The sequence below is a fragment of the Lates calcarifer genome, linkage group LG5 (assembly GCF_001640805.2).
Source record: "Lates calcarifer isolate ASB-BC8 linkage group LG5, TLL_Latcal_v3, whole genome shotgun sequence".
NCBI lineage: Eukaryota > Metazoa > Chordata > Actinopteri > Centropomidae > Lates > Lates calcarifer.
Genome location: NC_066837.1, coordinates 16838219 through 16856765, shown reverse-complemented (window position 1 = coordinate 16856765; position 18547 = coordinate 16838219). Strand labels below are relative to the sequence as shown.

The 18547-nt window shown below is 43.5% G+C and overlaps 1 protein-coding gene and 1 long non-coding RNA gene across 5 annotated transcripts in view; one reads left to right on the top strand and one right to left on the bottom strand.

Annotated features, from left to right (window-relative positions):
• The window catches only part of LOC127142488 (uncharacterized), a 293661-nt gene that overhangs the window by 118854 nt on the left and 156260 nt on the right, over positions 1-18547 (top strand). The window lies entirely within an intron of this gene.
• On the bottom strand, positions 460-18208 carry LOC108875932 (transcription activator BRG1). Of its 3 annotated transcripts, none has more exons than XM_018665147.1 (34): positions 18102-18208; positions 17240-17493; positions 16617-16749; positions 15418-15981; positions 15155-15253; positions 13984-14242; positions 13688-13814; positions 13423-13596; positions 13140-13313; positions 12839-13012; positions 12613-12660; positions 11705-11835; positions 11001-11058; positions 10803-10912; positions 10498-10645; positions 10197-10360; positions 10037-10103; positions 9712-9822; positions 8908-9150; positions 8683-8796; positions 8343-8450; positions 7727-7813; positions 7486-7532; positions 7236-7402; positions 6924-7087; positions 5716-5976; positions 5554-5631; positions 5224-5442; positions 4843-5105; positions 3616-3724; positions 3393-3494; positions 3153-3285; positions 2881-3020; positions 460-2298 (listed from the first exon to the last, which is right to left on the bottom strand). In XM_018665147.1, the coding sequence occupies exons 2-34, from the start codon at positions 17453-17455 to the stop codon at positions 2263-2265; spliced, it is 5028 nt and encodes a 1675-aa protein (XP_018520663.1). In that variant the 5' UTR covers positions 17456-17493; positions 18102-18208; the 3' UTR covers positions 460-2262. The 3 variants fall into 3 exon arrangements, with proteins under 3 accessions (XP_018520663.1, XP_018520664.1, XP_050926631.1); XM_018665148.1 differs by having other exon boundaries at positions 5749-5976; XM_051070674.1 differs by lacking the exons at positions 6924-7087; positions 7236-7402; positions 7486-7532; ... (20 more) ...; positions 17240-17493; positions 18102-18208 and having other exon boundaries at positions 5716-6828.

Below are 18547 nucleotides of genomic sequence, written 5' to 3'. Positions count from 1 at the left end.
AAGATGCCAATGCAATGTTTTGCCTGAAAACTGTATGTTTTTTGTATTTGTATGAGACCTCCTCCTAGTGGTCAGATAGAGGTACTACTATCTGCCAGCATTAGTGACTTCAGTTTGAACTGTTGTCGAGTTTATTTGGGCTCAATATTCAAAACCCAGACGGTTAAACGGCGTTTATTGTCCCCAAGAGATTAAAATCAGATCTGCTGAGAGTAAAGTGCACGTCCCTGCGTTACAGAAGTTCTTTTAGTAGAAAGAGGATTTTGTTGTTAATACCTTCAAATGCACTTTTTCCCATTGTTGATACAAAAAGCAGCAGATTTTGAAAGCTGTGCAACCGCGTCTTTTCTGCTTGAAAGTGACTCAAACTATTTATCAAAATTGTTGCCAATTCAATTTTCTTTACTTGTTGATTAATCAGCTATTTTTCTTCAGCACTACATCACACAATCGACAACATTCATTTTTACTGTGGTTTATTGTTACGTTTCAAGTTCCAGCGATAATAACACAACACAACACAGACAGATCTTAATAATTTAGTGGTGAAAACGTTGATGCTTTGGTTGTATGTTCTTCACTCTAGTAACCTAGCATAATGAGAAAAGTACAGCACTAAACTTGCGAGCTGTACACACGTGCATGGACATTATATTCTAAAAAAACAATCTATAAAGTATATCCAACACCATACGGCCATCAGGCATTCACAAGCAGAGAAGAGCCACTGTCCCTCTGGTCCTTTGTCTTGAAATCAAAAAACATAAAAAGTGCCAAAGTACATCAAATAGTTCTGAAATCCTAAAATCACCACACAACAACTGAAGGAGAAGCAATTAAAGTTACAGTACTCATCGATGAAATACAACCTCATGATTCTTTAAGTCTACAATCAACAGTTATAAGTGCTTATACTGGAAGTGAAACGGGTAAGCAGCAGCAAGGTGGAGGAGTTTGTCTTTATACTGTACCATATATACAATATTGGAGAGCGAACTGGACTCAACTCCATTAAACCTCAGTCAAATAACTGTGGTGAGTTGCTCAAGAGCTTCTGAGAAGTCTGGAAACACCCTGCGCCCGCAGCGGGCTCCATTTCCAACTCAAACAGTGAGCCCCGGTCACAAGTATGTGATGTACACACACCTCAGTAATCACAGTGGCTCCAAAGCGGCTGACTGTTGTTACAACACATTGCCACAGTGAAGCAGAGGTGAAACATCAGGTTTGTTTATGTCCAAAAGTAAGGTAAGGTAGGGTGAGGTGAGGTGGTAGCTTCACGCTGGGCTTAAAAAAACCCAACAACAACAAAAAAACAGCTCTGTCTGAAAACATTTTCTGTTTACATTCAATGGTGTTTACTTCACTTTACTGGCTTCCAGCAGTTCTAACTCTTCAGGTTAGCTAAGGACTAGTTTTTAATACAGTTTGATCAAGAAAATGAGAAAATCTGAATAATTCTTGGCAGGGGAACTTAAAGTAAAGTTCTGCCAATATATTTACACATGGATTCAGGGCAGTTGCAGTATATTTTCTTAGCTGAAGAACATTCCCAGTAAGTAAGGGTTCAGTACATTATATTATTTGAATAATTATTAAAATAGGATTAAAATATCTTCAAATGGCATTAAAACATACCAAAATGACAAAGGAAACCAGAACTGCGCAGTGTATTGTAGACGTGTCTGTGGTTTGTTGTGATTCTCCTTTGGGTGCAACTGTTTTAACATGTTTCACCAGATGTCCATTAACAGCTTTTTATGAGGGATGTGGGAGAAATTCTGCTGCCTGCTGTAAGCAGCATAGTTCTTCTTGGTTATTACGTTATATTGATTATTGTCACTCATCTGTCTTGTATTTTTTAAGCCATTGTCTATGCACATGTAAACAGATTAGACGTTACTAGCTTCATTCAAGTAGTTCTTTCACAACTGCACACAGACAAGATTCTCAGTAAAAGCGACAAAACTCACAAAGATAAAAAGCTCATCTGATCCCATGGTGTTTAGACTTTCTTCAGCTACGCAACAGCAAAGAAGAGGTAAAAATTAATTGGTGAATTTTATGATATATGACGATGATACTGTTCTGTTTCCATGTGATTCTGTAGTATTGCAAACCTCCCTCTATTTTAGTCCTTTGACATTTGACTGAGGGTGGATGGAGTTGATAGAGGTGTGTTTTATTTACTGTATATGTGGTGTTTGGTGAGTTGGTGGAATATCGCTTTATACCACATTTTCTTCCATGTCACAGTACAGCTCAAGACTCTTCATCAGTAGCACTGGGGGAGCGCTCCTGGAATAGAGCACAAACAGATAAATGTCTAGTCAGTGAGAAAAATCCTAATTCCAAATCAACAATGAATCGGTTGCTCCTTGTGCCTTAAATTTTCACCAAGCTTACCTGAAATCTGTTCAAGAGATTTTTCTGCTAACTACAGAACAGTCAAACAGAGAGCGCTACTGTACTGCATGATGACTGGATGTCTGCCAGCACCACACAGGTAGAAACATTTGACTAATCTAGGAATAGAAAAGAAGTAACTCTTCATCCTCATGTTGCCAAGGTCACTGAACATCAGTCGTTCCTCATTTTCATCCTAATTTTAGCACTGCCAAACTATTCACCAAACTATTCTAAGTGAGGACTTACAGCACAAAAAACTCCTTGCTCCTTAAAGAAACACAACAACAACAGCAGCAACAACAACAAAAACTATGTGTGTTTCACTGACAACATGACTTCCCCATTTGTTTAAATTGTCAGCTGTCTTGTCGGATCCAGTTTCACTGTATTGCAGATGATTTTCACCAGTTTAGATCTGCATCACACACACACACCTTAAAACATTAAACACAGACACACAGCATGAGCTACCTCTTCCTGCTCATCCTCAGAATCGTCATCGCTGACGACAGGTTTGGCTCTGGTGCGTCCTGTTCGTCTGCTGCGTCCCTTCCCCCGATCTCCACCTTTATCCTTCCGGCCCAGACGGATCTTCACTTTCACAGAGCGAGCTGGAGATAAAGTATAAATTAAAAACTGAGGCACAAGACATTATAACTTAAGAATAACTTTATAATAACAAACCACAACTCAAAAACAATTTAAAAACAGACTAAGACTAAACTTCTTAAATAAACGCTTACATTCAGACTCTGATCCTTCCTCCTGCTCCTCCTCCTCTTCCTCGCTCTCCTCTCCCTCACTTTCCTCCTCCTTCTCAATCTTCTGCCTCAAACTGGTGAAAACTGACTGCAGCACGATGGAGTCTTCATATATCTGCTCACAATAAGATGAGCATGCTCTAACAAGTATACAACAGAGAAGTGGACAGCAGGTGTTTTTCTGTGTTCATGAATGAAGTGTTCACAGCAGGCCTGTCTCACCAGTGATCCCTCCAGGTTGAAGGTCTGAGCGTTCTGGAAGAGCAGCATGACGTCTCTCTCCAGGTCACCCAGACTGCGGTACCGATGACTTCTAATTCTCTCCTAGTGTTGGACAGGAGTGACAGCTTGTCCGTCAGGTGGTACATAATAATAACTACTTTGCTGCACCACTGACCAGTTTATCCCAATTTATCTCACCTGGAATGATCTTCCCTGGTCTTACCTTGATCTTCCTGAAGTCCACCGGCTTGCGGATCAGTTCGTAGTACTCTGGCAGCTCTTTTCGAGATGGCAGCTGGATAAACACTTCGCTCAGCTGACGCCCACTGGCGCTGCAGGAGACGATATCATCGGGATGAGCAAAAACACAACTGAATGTGCTCAACTGGGATCCATCTACTCAAATTCATCCATGCTAATGTACTCCATTGAAACATGGCTGACACATAAGAGATAAGAGCTGTCTGCTCTGATTGTCATTTGGGAGCAGTTTCTTAAACAGAACCTCAAGAACTTTACATTTTAGCTTCAGATCATGTTTGCACTCTTAACCGCTTTGCACCAAACTTGCAGATTTTCTAATATTTTTTGCGAAACCCTGCAAACGCAGTAGACTTTTGGAAATTTTTTTTGTAACTGTGCTACTTGTAAGACAAAAACATTAACAACAAAAGATGTTACAGTGGCATGCCACATACACGAATCACCTGGTAATACATGCAGGTCCTTCCTTGTGTTTGTGAACAGGCTAATGTTGATTCAGTTCACACTAATCAAACTGTGAAATTAGACATAGTTTTACCAGGCACATGCAGGTTTTTAAAGTGCAAAATGTATTCATGCTATGCAAAAATGTGTGTTTAGTGACTGATTACCAACTTGTACACTAATGTAACGCTCTTTATTTTACCAGTGTAGGTTTATGGTTGTATTTAACAGCAGTAATGAAAATGTTTAATTCACATATAAGATAATATGGTTTTGAAACTCTGTGGTTTTGGCGAGAGCAGATTAGGTGTTTAGTTTGGGGAAAATGACATATTACTACAGGAAATAATTGTGTAAACACTTGTGAAAACTGTGTGATACATTAGGTAATCTAGGACTTTTCCAGGTTTCTTTCACTTACATCACTGCTTCTCACCATCAGTTGGCCTGGCAAACTATCTAAGTCACATTTTCACAACATTTAGTGAGGAAGTATCACACTAATGCAGAATACTGCGATTATTATGCAACACACGATTTGCCTGGCACACGGTACCAGTCTTGTGTGTTCAACAGTTGCTAATTTTTCTCCAGTGAGCTGTGAAATCTTCTCACACAACTGAAGTACATGTACATTCTACTAGATATATAGATAGGGGAAGTGCTCTGCATACATTTTGTGTATTATTCAAAGAGCACTTCATATTTATCACAGACTACAGCCAAAGCTCGTTTCTGCTACCTGTCTTTGTATTTGATGACAGCGTCCACGATCTTCTTCATTTTCTTTGTGAGGGCGGGAGGATTTGGGGAGAGTTTCTCAGCAGGCGGTCGTCCCCTCTTCCTCTGCCTCTTCCCGTCGTCGTCTTTGTCCCCTCGTCCTCGTCCCCCGGAGGAAGAGGAGGGACCGGGGAGATCCAGGTCGCGGTCCCTCTTCCTTTTGCGGGTTGTCTTTTTGTGACGCACCTCTTCCTCCATCTCCTCCAGTGTCCCCTCCTCTATCGCCTGCTCGGGGGATGAAATGGGAGAATAAATGTTTTACTACAAAAAGCAGGGAAGATTTTGCTTGTATTTTAACTTCAGTTTAAATTTTAGCTTCTGATTCTCCCATGAGGCTAACAACCTTGAGCCACTGCTTCTCGGTCAGCGAGTCACTGTAGTCCACTTCCTTTCGCTGCCGAGAACCTCGTCCGAACATTTTCTCCTCCTCCTCCTCGCAGGTCAGCCGTTCAACCTCGGCATCGTCCTTCATGATCCAAGTGGGCAGCTCGTCCTCCTCCATCAGACGAGGCTTTCGCCGCGGGTTACGGGCCTCCTCCCGCCGCCGATCCAGGTCCATACGCTGGGTGGGAGAAGAAAAGAGAGAAAAGAAACAAAAGATAGACAGAAGATTTTGGTTGAGTTAGGGATGGAAGAGAGGGCTGTAATTCATCTTCAAAACACAGAAATTCACCATGAACTGGTCGAACTCCTCCTCGCTCCTGGCGATCATCTGGTTGACCGTCTCATCATCCGGCACCTCATCCTCCTCCTGAATACAGCAGACACACATTGGCAAGCAGAGCATAAGAAAGCACACTCTTTAAAATTGTGTGTTGCTGGTGCACGCACACACATTCATGCGTAGACACATGTCTTGACCCCAGACCTCGTCTTGCTCTTCGTGCTCCAGGATGGCCTGCAGGAAGGCCCTGCGCTCGTGGCTGGAAGACTTCTGATCAAACATGCCGGCCTGGATGACCTTTTGGTCCACATTTAATTTGTACTTGGCTGCGGCCAGTATTTTCTCCTCTACGCTGTTGACCGTGCAGAGACGCAGCACACGCACCTCGTTCTGTTGACCAATACGGTGGGCTCTGTCCTGAGCCTGCAGGTCCTGGAGATGCGATCGGGAGGGAAGAAGAGAATTAGTATAGGTTCAAATGTCACTCTGAGGACGGGTTGTTACTGCAGTGGCACCTAACTTGTAAACCCACAAGACAACACTTGTGTAAGTTATGTAAAGGACTAAAAAAAACAGGAAGCAAAAGCCACAAGTCTCTGCTACATGAATTCACTTTTACTGTTAGAAGTCTCAAATAAATCCTGATGTTTAAATTCTGATTGACCTGCAGGGTACTCTCTTACACGCCCTGGACAAAATTCCACATTTACAGTATTGTGTATTTTTAGCAAAATTAGGTATTTCTCTTTACTGTAATGCAAGAAATCATGGAGTTTGGTGATTTAAATCCTGCTGGGTTTAATTAGCTGTTCTACACCACACTTTCACATCCACACTGTGGAGGTTAGAGAGATGTGGTACATTAATGATATTTCTGTGCAATAATTAATGTCAGAGCAGTGCTTTGACACAGAATAACTTTCACAGTCACGCAGACTACCTTCACCTGTTGTAGGGCTTGGCTGCTTACTGTGAACAACCGCAACATCTCTGCTTCTACTGTCAGAGTAAATACGTTCAGTTCAACTCTGCCAGCGCAGTGAAGATGGCAGCACTTGAGAGTGCAACACAAATGTTTGTTAGATGACCACAGTGTCGGCAGACTGCAGGAAGAAGCTTCCCACTATTCTCTTGCTGAGCTCAAACAAACTGTCTGCTGACTGTACTGTATCGTTCTTAACTCTGGTGTCTGATTGTGAGGCCTGTGGGTGTGTGTCCCCAAATTTTGGACTCACGTCTATTGTTATTTGTATGGCAAATGTCCAGCAGAAACTCAGCCTCCTCATCAGCTGCTAAATTTTACAGCAATTTCAAGATGATATCATGTTGGTTTTCTTAGATGGAGCCTTTTGTAAACTAAAAATACATGTGCATCAGACCTGATGAGGGTTCCAGTCAGAGTCAAAGATGACCACGGTGTCGGCAGACTGCAGGTTGAGGCCGAGACCTCCAGCTCTTGTGCTCAGGAGGAAGATAAAGTACTCTGACTCTGGATCATTGAATGTCTTTAGTAACATTCCTCTGTCTTCAGCCTTTGTGGTGCCTGAGATGTCAGGGAGGTGGGGAAAAGAGAGGAAAAACAGCTTATAGAAATGGAGGAAGAAACCAAGAAAATGGTATGATGGCAACAGGATTACAGGGAAATTAATGAAGCACAGTGACTGTACAAACACTTATAGACACTGTCTCACCATCCAGACGAAGATACTTGAAGTTGCGGTAGGCGAAGTAGTCCTCCATGATGGTCATAAGAGAGGTCATCTGACAGAAGAGCAGCACTTTGTGGTTTGTAGCTCTCAGTTTGGGTAGGATACGATCCAACACCTCAAACTTTCCTGATGCACGATACAGGTCAGGTCTGATGGAAATGAGGACAGATAGATTTACAAGTTGTGTGTGTTTGTGTTTGAGATCTTGGCCTAAAGAAGAATTAGCACTCACCCCTGGACTATCCCACCAGAGAATCCTAAATGCTCAGAAAAGGATTCCTGCAAAAACAGTCAAAATTGTATTCATACGCACAGTCAAACACTTCAGTTTAATTGTGGCTTTATTCTGAAGCTCATATTGTCCAGTCTTCTACAGAATCGCCAAGTCTGTCTATGAAACTGTATCTGTCAGATATGGTGAAACAAATAAGTGGGGACGAAATGTTTGTTTGCATAACACTCCTCAGTGGTACCTCTATCTGCTGGAACATGTAAGGGTGGTTACAGATCTTCCTCAGTTGCATGATGGTGTTCATCAGTGTCTTTGTGCCTCCTTTACCCTGGTGAACACAGCAAAACAAAACATTCAGCATGTTATCACAGGTTTTTATTTCGGTCTACTTTTATTTATAATGGGTCATTCAAGGACAGTTATTAATACTCTTTTTAAGAGCAGACATCAATATACAGTATTTAAAAATAATTAAATGTGAGACTCAAGGACTAAAGCATGAGACTAAAAAAAGCATCAGAAAGAAAAAAAAAATCTGGTGTTTCAATTTCAGACTGATTTCTGCTGTAAAAATTATGTGAGTCCTGATATATGGACACACACTTTTCAAGAAGAGCTTTATGAATATGAAATGAACAGAGCAGGTTGCTCTAACTAATGGAGAAGGTCAAACTCACACTCTGGTACAAATCGCAGCATATGTTCTGGACCTGTCACACTATAAATCTCAAATCGCTCATGTATAAATCATCTCGTGGCACATGTGATTCTTCCTTTTGTGCAAAATCTGACATAGAGTAGACACAGTTTCATTTTTGTTGCTAGTTATAATGATGTCAAAACCTAAACGCTCTCACCTTCTTGTCTTTCTCTGATCCATCAGTCAGAAGAACCCCCTTGGCCTGCATGTGTCTGTACAACACCCTCTGAAGAGACGACATGTCACACTTGATCACATATTCCACCTGAGGGAAAGAGGAGACAGATTTGATTACTAAGAAAGACAGAGAGCACGAGACATAGGAAGCTTGTAAAGGACACGACATATCTCTCATCGCATTAACCAGTTTTAGAAATATTATCGTACAAATTTAATGCTAAGCAACACCAGAGGACTTGTTTCTGATCTATTAGGAGATGATATGGTCATGTGTTTGTGTTTATGTTTTTCTCTCTGTATAAAGAGGTGAGCCATGCCTTCTCTGGAAGCTGTGCCTCCACTTCCTTCTTTAATCTGCGTAACAGGAAGGGACGGAGCACTTTGTGAAGACGACGGATGATCAAGATGGTCTCCTCTTCATTGAGGTCCACCTGGACAGAAGAAGAAAGAGAAATTTGGCATTTATAAAACACAAAGAAACATATCACACTCGCAGAGTGCGTTGCTGAACAGTGATGTAGCTATGACTGACTCCTGCACACCTTCTCTCCAGTCATGGCGAAAGGAGCGTTGAACCACTGCTCAAAGGTGCTGCAGCTCTTGAAGATGGTAGGAAGGAGGAAGTTGAGCAGCGCCCAAAGCTCAGGCAGTTTGTTCTGCAACGGCGTCCCTGTCAGGAGGACTCGCCGCGGCGCAAGGTAGTGGGTGTTCAGGACCTGGGTCAGCTTACAGTGGTGGTTCTTCATACGGTGGCCCTCATCAACAATCATGTACTTCCAACGAATCTGGTGGGAATGACATAAGAAGAGGAGACAAGAGGTGAGGAGAACATTTGGATAAAGTTACCACTCTAATGCCTTCCTACCTCTGCCCATCCAAGCAAACCAAAAAACAGAAAGTGATCAAACAGAACGGAGGATTTCTTGGCCAGTTTGTCCACATGCCCCACACTGGCTCAGCCCCAAGCCGTAGCCTTGAGCCGCCACATGGGGGAAACTCTTGCCTGAAACTACAATACCCACCTGGCAGCACAGTCAGGAAGCCTACATGACTACATGAGTGCATAGCAGCATGATGGCCACAGTGGGAGACGTGGTTTACAGGCAGGGTCAGAGTGTTGCAGGACCTAGGAGAGAGCACTGAGACGCAGCACAGAGGGCGGTCAGATCGGCCAGGCTCAAAGACTTTTAGGGCACTTTGGGGGGATTTAGGTAGTGGGAGCCGATAAGCAAAAACACACGGAAAGCTCAAACAAAATCAAATAATGAGCAGAAAAAGCTCTAAGCCTTAACTGGTGTGTTTATAAATGTCCATCTGCTTGTGTTTACTTGTACAACTCATCTCACCTTGGCCAGTACTTGTTTATCCTTGATGATGTACTCGTAGGTGGTGAGTAAAACGTTGAATTTTCCACTACGCAGTTGGGGAACAAAGGCTCTTCTGGCAGCAGGAGACCCCTGACAGACAAAATTAAAGTTGCAAATGTAAAAGAAAATCTGTAGTTAAAAAAAAAACATCATCTCCTTCAACACCTCAACTTCAGCATATACAGTATTTTATGATACAAGCAAAAGCTAAATGCATGTGCAGAAACACACATTCTCATATTTTGTGTTTATGTGCAGGAAGTACAAAACATGCAACTTGGGTGGTGTTGCTGCAAAAACTAACCTTGTAGGACACTTTGACGACTGTTGGTGCCCATTTGTCAAACTCATACACCCAGTTTGAAAGAGTTCTGTCAGTGAGAGGCAGTTCACTTGTCATTCGAAGCTTCTACATGACTTAGTGATGAAGAACAATAAAGACAAAATCAAGAGTTTAAGCTCACGAGAGGGGTACAATGATGAGGTAGGGTCCATTGAGACGTTTGTGCTCCATGAGGTATGTGATGAGGGCGATAGTCTGGATGGTTTTTCCCAGACCCATCTCGTCCGCCAGGATCCCGTTCAGATTGTTGTTGTAGAGGGAAACAAGCCACTCCAGACCTTTAATCTGTCAGGGAAATTCATGTGAGGGAGGAAATCAGTCAAACACGACAAGTATTTCCTGCAGCTGATCTCTCCTGTCAGTCATAATATTCAAACATTTCTTTGTGCAGGGAGAGGCAGATCTGATTGTGCTTTTTTTACCTGATACTGTTTGAGTTGTCCATTTATCAACAAACTGGACTGTTTCTCCACCTTCTCTGTGACAGCGTGAGCCACAGAGTAATAAGACTGGAGACCTCGGGCAAACGCCGCGCCACTATACTCGTCATCCACATCCTGCTTTGCATTTCTGCCAAGGAACCACAAACAAAGAGTTTTATTCAATCACAGCATAAAGTCACTGGGTGGACACCTTTCGTAATATCTCACAAGGATATTACCTCACACATGACAACAAAAATGGTACTGCATTGTATTCAACTGTAGTACTCCAAATATACACTCACTCTATGATGTGTCGGACATCCACCTCCGACACGTCTTCGCTGTCAGGGTCTGTAATCTTCTTCTTTTCCTCCACTGGAGTTGCTGAGGGCTGTGGCTCCTCCTCTTCCTCCTGCCAGATGGTGGGAACAGCAGTTTGTCAAGCAACCGCAGCAGTGACTATGAAACTGTCTTCACACGTGTCAAATAAAACAACCCACCTCCTCCTCTTCCTCCTCCTCGCTGTCTTCACTGTCCGAGCGAGGAGCCACCTCATAGCTGGACAGAATACAAACATACTCAAAATAAAATCCACCAGCAGCCCCATTATATGAACATTTCAGCTGTACAAACCATCCGAATGCACCTGTCTACTCGCATTCAGCCAAAACACACAAGTGTTAAAGTGATTTAAATAAAAAAGCTGGCTTAAGGAGACAGGACTAAAAGCCAGAAGCCATGCTAGTGGCCCTGTGGTGCTATAATGTTCATAACATACCAGGAAATAAAGTTGCTGGACAGCTGGAAAATGAAAAGAAAACTTCACAAAACATGAAAAGTTTGGCATAGGGTTGGAAAGACCATGTTTTAACTTTAAATTAACTTCAAATTTTAACTTAAAATTACCACACAATTCAACTGTCTTTGGTCTGAGTGGTTCTACAAGGGCGGTTAACAATTAGCGTTAGCATGTCAATTTTAAAAGTGAACATGCCCATGTATATCAATGTAATGTTTAGCATGTTATCATACAGTTAGCATGTTAGGTAACTAACATATTAACAGCTGTTGTATGTTAACACACTGTCAGTTAGCATGAAATATTATTTTATCATTTTAGCATGTTAACAGCTTTAATTTAACCAACCACTGCCACACACATTCGTACAACGCAAGTCTCTCTTCTCTCTTCCTCCAGTCTCACCCAGGGTTCATCTCCAGCCAGGTATCCAGCTGTCCAGCTTTAGGAGCATCCACCCCCGTCAGGATGTTTCCACTGTCCACATGGATGACTTTCACAGGCAGGTCGCTCATCTGACTCGTCTCATCCAGAGGCTGCAGACGGGAGGAGGCAGGTTATCTTTTGGACTGGGTTAGTTTGATGGAAATGAGACAAAACCTCAGGTAGTTTAAGACTGTGAGTAGAGAGGGAGGTTAACAGCCGCTGCTATTTTGCCAATTTAACAACCAAATAACATCAAGCAAATATCCAGTGATGTTTTAATGCAGTGTAGGAAGTTATACTTTTGCACCATGAGAAATGTTATTCTTCCTTCAGGCTGCTATCTGACTGTGACAGCAACAGGTGACAGCAACTGCAGGATGCACACTGCTGCAGTGGGGCTGTAACTAGTGGCTTTTGAATCACCTGTTTCAGACTGCCCTTATTTTGAGATATATACGATATGTAATGTGATATTTGTTGGTGCAGCTTTGTGCCAGATGGAAATCAAGTTGATCACAATGTTGCACAGCAACAGCGAACATTGCAGGAGCAATGGACAGTCTGCAGTTTTACTCTTCACCATGACAACACACACACACAAAAAAAGCAAAACACTACCTCCCAAAGCTTTGTGTGAAATTTGATCTATGTTGTGTTTAAGGGATGTCTCTATAGAGACCAAAGAGAGCAACAACACAGCGAATCAGGTTTGCTTTGTGGATTGAGAAGTGTATATTTTAAGAAACAAAGCCAATGACTGTGAACATTAGCTTTAACTATTACTTCACTGCTGAAATACAGTAGATATGCAATAATCAACACAAAGTGAACAACTTTAACGCCTATAAAGGTTTGACATCACTGCTCTGTTTGCTTCATCTGCTCACCTCTCCATCAGGACCCATGGCAGGAGTCTGACTCTCAGCATTCTCCAACTGAAAAACATATCATAACTGAGTCACTAATACACCAGGCAGCACATATCACATAATCAGAAACAAACAGGTATACAGCGCAGCTCGAAAAATAATACAAATCTGCTTTTTCCAGTATTGAAAACGCAGAACATTGATGACATATGGATGTGTCTATAACTCCACCAGCTCTCTATACCTTCTTCTTTTTCTTCTTCTTCTTCTTCTTTTCTTTGAGGGCCTGCGCAGCCTTGTGAGCTCTGACCAGCTCGGTGAGGTTGGCGACATACTCATCAGTTTGCTGCAGCAGGTAGGCCAGACGTTTGTCCTTCTTCTGGTCGATCAGTTTACGGTAGCCCTCCTCATCCTCAGCCTGGAGAGACAGACACATACAGTATAGGTACAGCGTTTGTACAGCGTTTGGAGGGCGTGTGTACTGGTAAGAATGTAATGCGCACGCTTGTGTAACTGTGTCTGCATGGTGCCATAATGGTTCTCACCATAAGTCTCCTCATCCTCTCTTTCTCAATACGCTCGTTCTCCTTCTTCTGCTCTCGTTCAGTGTTGGCATGGTAGGTGGCCACGGCTTTGGTCAGCTTCTGTATTTTGCCTGTGATTGAACGGTGGTACTCTTTGAAGTCTTTGGCGTGCTGGAGGATGCTGTTGAGGTACTCCTGATCATCAGACAGAGGGAAGAGAGAGCATGGGAGAGGAGAGGGGTCAATCAAAAGCACAACTTCTAATGTTATGACAGGTAATGTCCCAGCTGTGTTTGTCCTCTACCTGATGTTTCTGCCTGCGTTTGCGCTCTTGCTCAATCTTCTGCTGTTTCTCCAGCTTCTCTGTGATGCGGGCCTCTCGCAGAGACTGACGTTTGCTGCGCTTGTAGGCCTTAGCATCAAGGGCGGTCTCCAGAGCTGTGTCACGACGCATACACACCACCACCTCTTGACGCAGCTGAGGAGGGCAAAAGTCTTTGATTCACAGTGGCAAGCTGTGATGTTGTTAGGATAAAAAGGTGAAGGTATAGACATTGTACACACAATACCTGTCTCTGGAAGTTAAGCAGTCTAAGGGCTTTGAGCTCTATAGTAGCTTTGGTACGTAAATCACCAGCAAGAGAACCCGGCAGGTTTTCCAGTTCAGCAATACGATGAGTGATACGAGCCTGTAACCTGAGAAAGTAAAGAGTACAGAGTTATTATTATTTCATTATTAATCTGCTAATGCATTATACTTTTGATGAGAGTATGCCCCACACTTTTTAAAGTGTTGAACATTATTTAAATGCTTGATACACTGGGGAAAAAGCAGCAGAAAAAAACAAAAAAGGCCTTGTCGTACCTGTACTCCCTCTCCTGCAGGATCTCCACTGGGTCGAGGCCGCAGGGTTTCTGAATGGGGGTAATGCGGTTCTGCTTGGCGTGGTAAGGCATCATGGGAGTAGGCTGTGCTGGCTGGCCGGGGGACTGCGTCTGAGGAGGCATCACGGGGGAGGCGGCGGGGGGAACTGAAGGAGGTGCAGGAGAGGGCCGGCCAGTGGGCTGAGGGGGGATCAACTTTTGGGGCGCGTTTGAGGGGGCTGCTGCGTTCACCATGGGACCTGGAGAGGCGTGAAGTGAGGGAATGAAGGGGAGGTTAACAAGACGCTTCTGTAGTTTACAACACATGCAGTTCATAGCTAAGGTACAAACTGGATGGATCTTGAGAATTGATACAGATATTTTTAGCTGCTGACAGCGAGTGTGGCAGTAAACTTTTTCACATCATTTTGACAACACATAAAATACTAGGGCTCTGAAACTGGGACACCGAACTGTAATGCAGCCTTTATTAAAGTTATAACTTACACCAGTGATATTCCTGCTATGATGTGAACATTTCTGCAGTGAAAACGATCTGTTCCATTTGGCCATAACATTAAAACTGATCACTGGTTTTACAGGTACAGGCCTCACAAGCAACATTTAGACCACAGAACACTGAAACCTAAATCTACTGCTGCATAGAAAGTTTTATGTTTAACGATAAAGAATTGTTGACGGTAAGGTACCAAGGAACGTAGCAATGCTCCAGCTGAGACGATGAGGAAGACTGCTGCTAGTAAGTTAACATGAGCATAAACAATTTTGGATTTTAAATATTTAAAAATCTACTTTGTAAATGTTTTAAGAGCAGGGAAATGCAGCCAGCATGTTTATTAGAACTCAATACATTTTGGTGAGAAACAGTAAATATATAATTTTTCTTACTTTTACAACTCCATGGGGCACTCTGAAGTAATCAAAAAATTTGTTTTTTATAAAGTTTATGCTAAATACTGGAGGGAAAAATAAATCTAGAGATGTAACTTTAACTTTATGGCCTATGAAGATACTGCTCTAATATTATCAACTAATTATTTTTCCTTCCTGGATTTGGGGTGATAAGTGGAATTTATATGGACATACCAGCTCTCACTCAACAGCAAAAGAGGCTGACCGTTTTCACAGGATCTTACAGCAGCACCACATACCTTCAGGCCAGGACTTGGGTGGTCCGTTTGGGTTTTGTCCCTGCATCCCAGCTGGGGTCCCTGATGGGCCTGGTGGGGGCATGTTAGGACCCATCATACCTGAAGAAACAAAATAAACACAGATTATTTTAAGTCTAACAGCAGATTTAAAATTTGTGAAGAGCACAGATTCAATGTTGCATACTGGTATAAACTTGTCTTCAATTACCCATCAGACCATAGGATATAGCTTGGTATTCTAGATTTTCCCCATGCGTGCTCACCGTGAGCTCGGCTGTAGCCTGAGCCCATTGGCCCAGGCCCTGGTACTGGTCCTGCTGGTCCACCTCCTGGCCCACCTGCTGGCCCAGGGGCCAGGCTAGGCATGGGCTGCTGCTGCTGCATCCCAGGCATTGGCCTCTTCCCCTGGACAGCCATCTGGAGGTGGTCTGGCAGGGGCTGCCCCCGAGCCAGCATCTTATAAGCCATGATCTGGGCTCTGAGTTGGTGGAGTTGGTTCTGGTTGAAGGGAGTTGGGCCACCGGGGCCACCAGGACCTCCGGGGCCAGCTGGGCCAGCAGATTCAAGGCCAGATCCAAGGCTGGGGACACTGGATCCAAGACTGGGTCCAGGGCTGGGGCCTGGGCCAGAGCTACCAGGAGGGCCAGGGCGGTTATTGGGACCTAGCGTGTGTTGATCTCCACTTGGGCCATCTAAAGGTGTAGAGGCTGAGCCGGGGCCACCAGAGGAGGAGGAAGAAGAGGATGATGGCATAAGAGGACCAGAGGGGGGGCCATTTGAAGGGACAGGACTGGAATGGTCAGAGCCACCTAATGGAGAGTGGTAGCCTAAGGTCACGGACAGAGAAAGAAAAACATTAGGGCATTAGTTTACTTACTTTTTTGTGACTTTACAGGTAAACATGTTTTATATGCATGTATGTAATTTTTAAAGTCAATATAACATTTTAAAAATACCCCTTAACTATCCTGTGATACCTGTGAGTTTATGACATTTTTCTCAGTATAATATTACAGTGACTCTCCTGGTAATGGAGTAGATTTGTCTGCCGCTTGTTGCCTCAGGTGCTAATCTTATTCAAATCCTGTCAGTCTGATATTTCACAATGGTTTAGACTCTGATTCACAATGTTAAACTTGTTTTACTTCCTGCATCCCTTCCTGATGGCAGGCTGCTGGCAGGACGCTGCTGAGTCCAAGCTACAAGGCTGCCACTACATTGTGTTTGATTGTCCAGGTGGACTGAGCTGTGTGATTTTCAGTATTTTTACACTAAACTAAACTACATAGAGAGTGAAAATGCCACCTCTGGTTCATTACATTGCAACAGACACTCCCTGTGAGCTCGCCAGACCACATGACTACACCACTACTGATAAGTCACACTTAAAAGCACACAACTCGTCTTGCACCATGCTGGAAACAATTAAATTGTGTAACGTAGGTCTATGCAGCATGCCTACCTTGGGAGTGTTGGTCCAGAGGACTGGGTGGGGGGCCCATACCACTGTGCCCACCCTGTCTCATAGACAGTCCCTTCATCTGACTGAAGCGGCTCTCTTCACTCATGCTCTTCTCATGCATGCCCTCCATTGGCTGTGGGAGAAAACAGTGTTAAAGTGAAACCACTATTCTGCATGGGAAAAGGGCAATAATATCATATGAAATGTAGGCACTTGTAAAATAATGACAACTCCTTGAAAAATATGGGTAAGGGTCTCTGACATGTATGAATTTGTAGCTGCAGTTATTCACTAGCAGTAATGACTCTCAAATATAGATTAGTGTATAAACATGTGTAAAATGATTAATGTGGATGTATATAACTGTAAATCTGCCTTTTAAGTTCACATTTAATCAAGTTTTATGTTCTGCTGTGGAATTTACCTCCATATTCTAATGAATACTCATTCATATTAACTCCATACAAATCAGTGTTTATAAAATATGATGTTTTTACATCCTTAATATGCATAAATCACTACATTTATGGGATGTTAATCTACAAATAACTGTTTCCTAAAGGACTGGAGTTAACAGTGGTGGGGTGTCTCAGTGGGACTGTCTGTGCTGTCAGTGTCCTCACTTTGTGCAGAGGGTGCATATTGTCCTGGCCGTATCCAGAGGGCCCTGGCTGAGAGTGTCCGGAAGAGGGAGGACCAGGGCTGGGGCCCATCATGCTGTGAGAGGAGCCTGGGGAGGGCCCAGGGCTGGGGCCCAGCATAGCCCCAGGGGAGGGACCCGGACCGGGGGAAGGACCCGGGCGCGGGGTGCCTCCCATGGGGGGATCCGGTGTCGACATTGCCCTGGTTCGCCTGCTCCTGGATGAGCAGCAGGGACCTGAGAGAAAGGAGAGAAATGTCAGAGGTGGAGGTGGGAGGGAATGACAAGACGGGAGGCTTATGATCTTTGCAAACTCTAGGATGGCACTATGCAAAAGTTACTTATCTAAATGAGCATTAATTCAGTGGTTTTATTGGACAAAATCCTCAAAAGTACCATGACAGTAAAGCCGGAAATCTGACTTCAACTATGCTTTTCCAATAAATGAAGTGGGTGCGTAATCTTTGCAGGATATGGGTGAATTTAGCCCAACGCCTATCAGATTGTGGACTCTCCATTCTCCTGCTGCGCTGCACCAAATCACCCGTTGCGCGCATATGCAATTACAGCTGCAGGGTCTAGCACTGAACTTGAACTGAACGCGGGGAAATACAGTCAAATTTTGCACATGAGCCAATGCTACTGAGAATTTCCCCACTCAAAGACCACGAAAAACGTGTCTCGTTAAATATAAAAAAAGGGGAATGGCGGACTGGTGCTTGTGCGACTGACCTACCCGCATCAACAGGACAGACAGTCCTTGGTGAATTTCTGCGCTCGCGAGTTGATATTTGTGGGGGGGAGATAAAAGAAGACGCAGCGGCTGTCGCAATTAGTCTACTCACCCTCTTTGTAATCTGCCTCCGAGCGTTGATTTGTTTCACCGACGTGGCTCGAGCGCCCCCCTCCACTGCTCCTATGACCGAATGTCTAGTCACGGCCGTCCGCCAGCGCGCATGCGTGCGCAGCGACGGCAAGGCTCTATTCACACTGAGCATCAAGTACGGACTGTGGCTCCATATCATCACCTGAACGCGTTTGTAAATGCACAGTAGTCATTTACAGGCCCGACCAAATAACAGTGTTAACACGCACCTTAAATAATATATGGACAGGAGTCTACACGTTTTCTCACGCTTACATCAAGCGTTTTAAAAACCATTTATGCTAAAAAAATAAAAATAAATAATAAAAAAAATCATCAAACCGTTCACATCAGTCATTTTTTCATTATTATGTACACGACTGTTAAATCACGATGAATAGGTGGTTATGATCCGAATAATGGCAT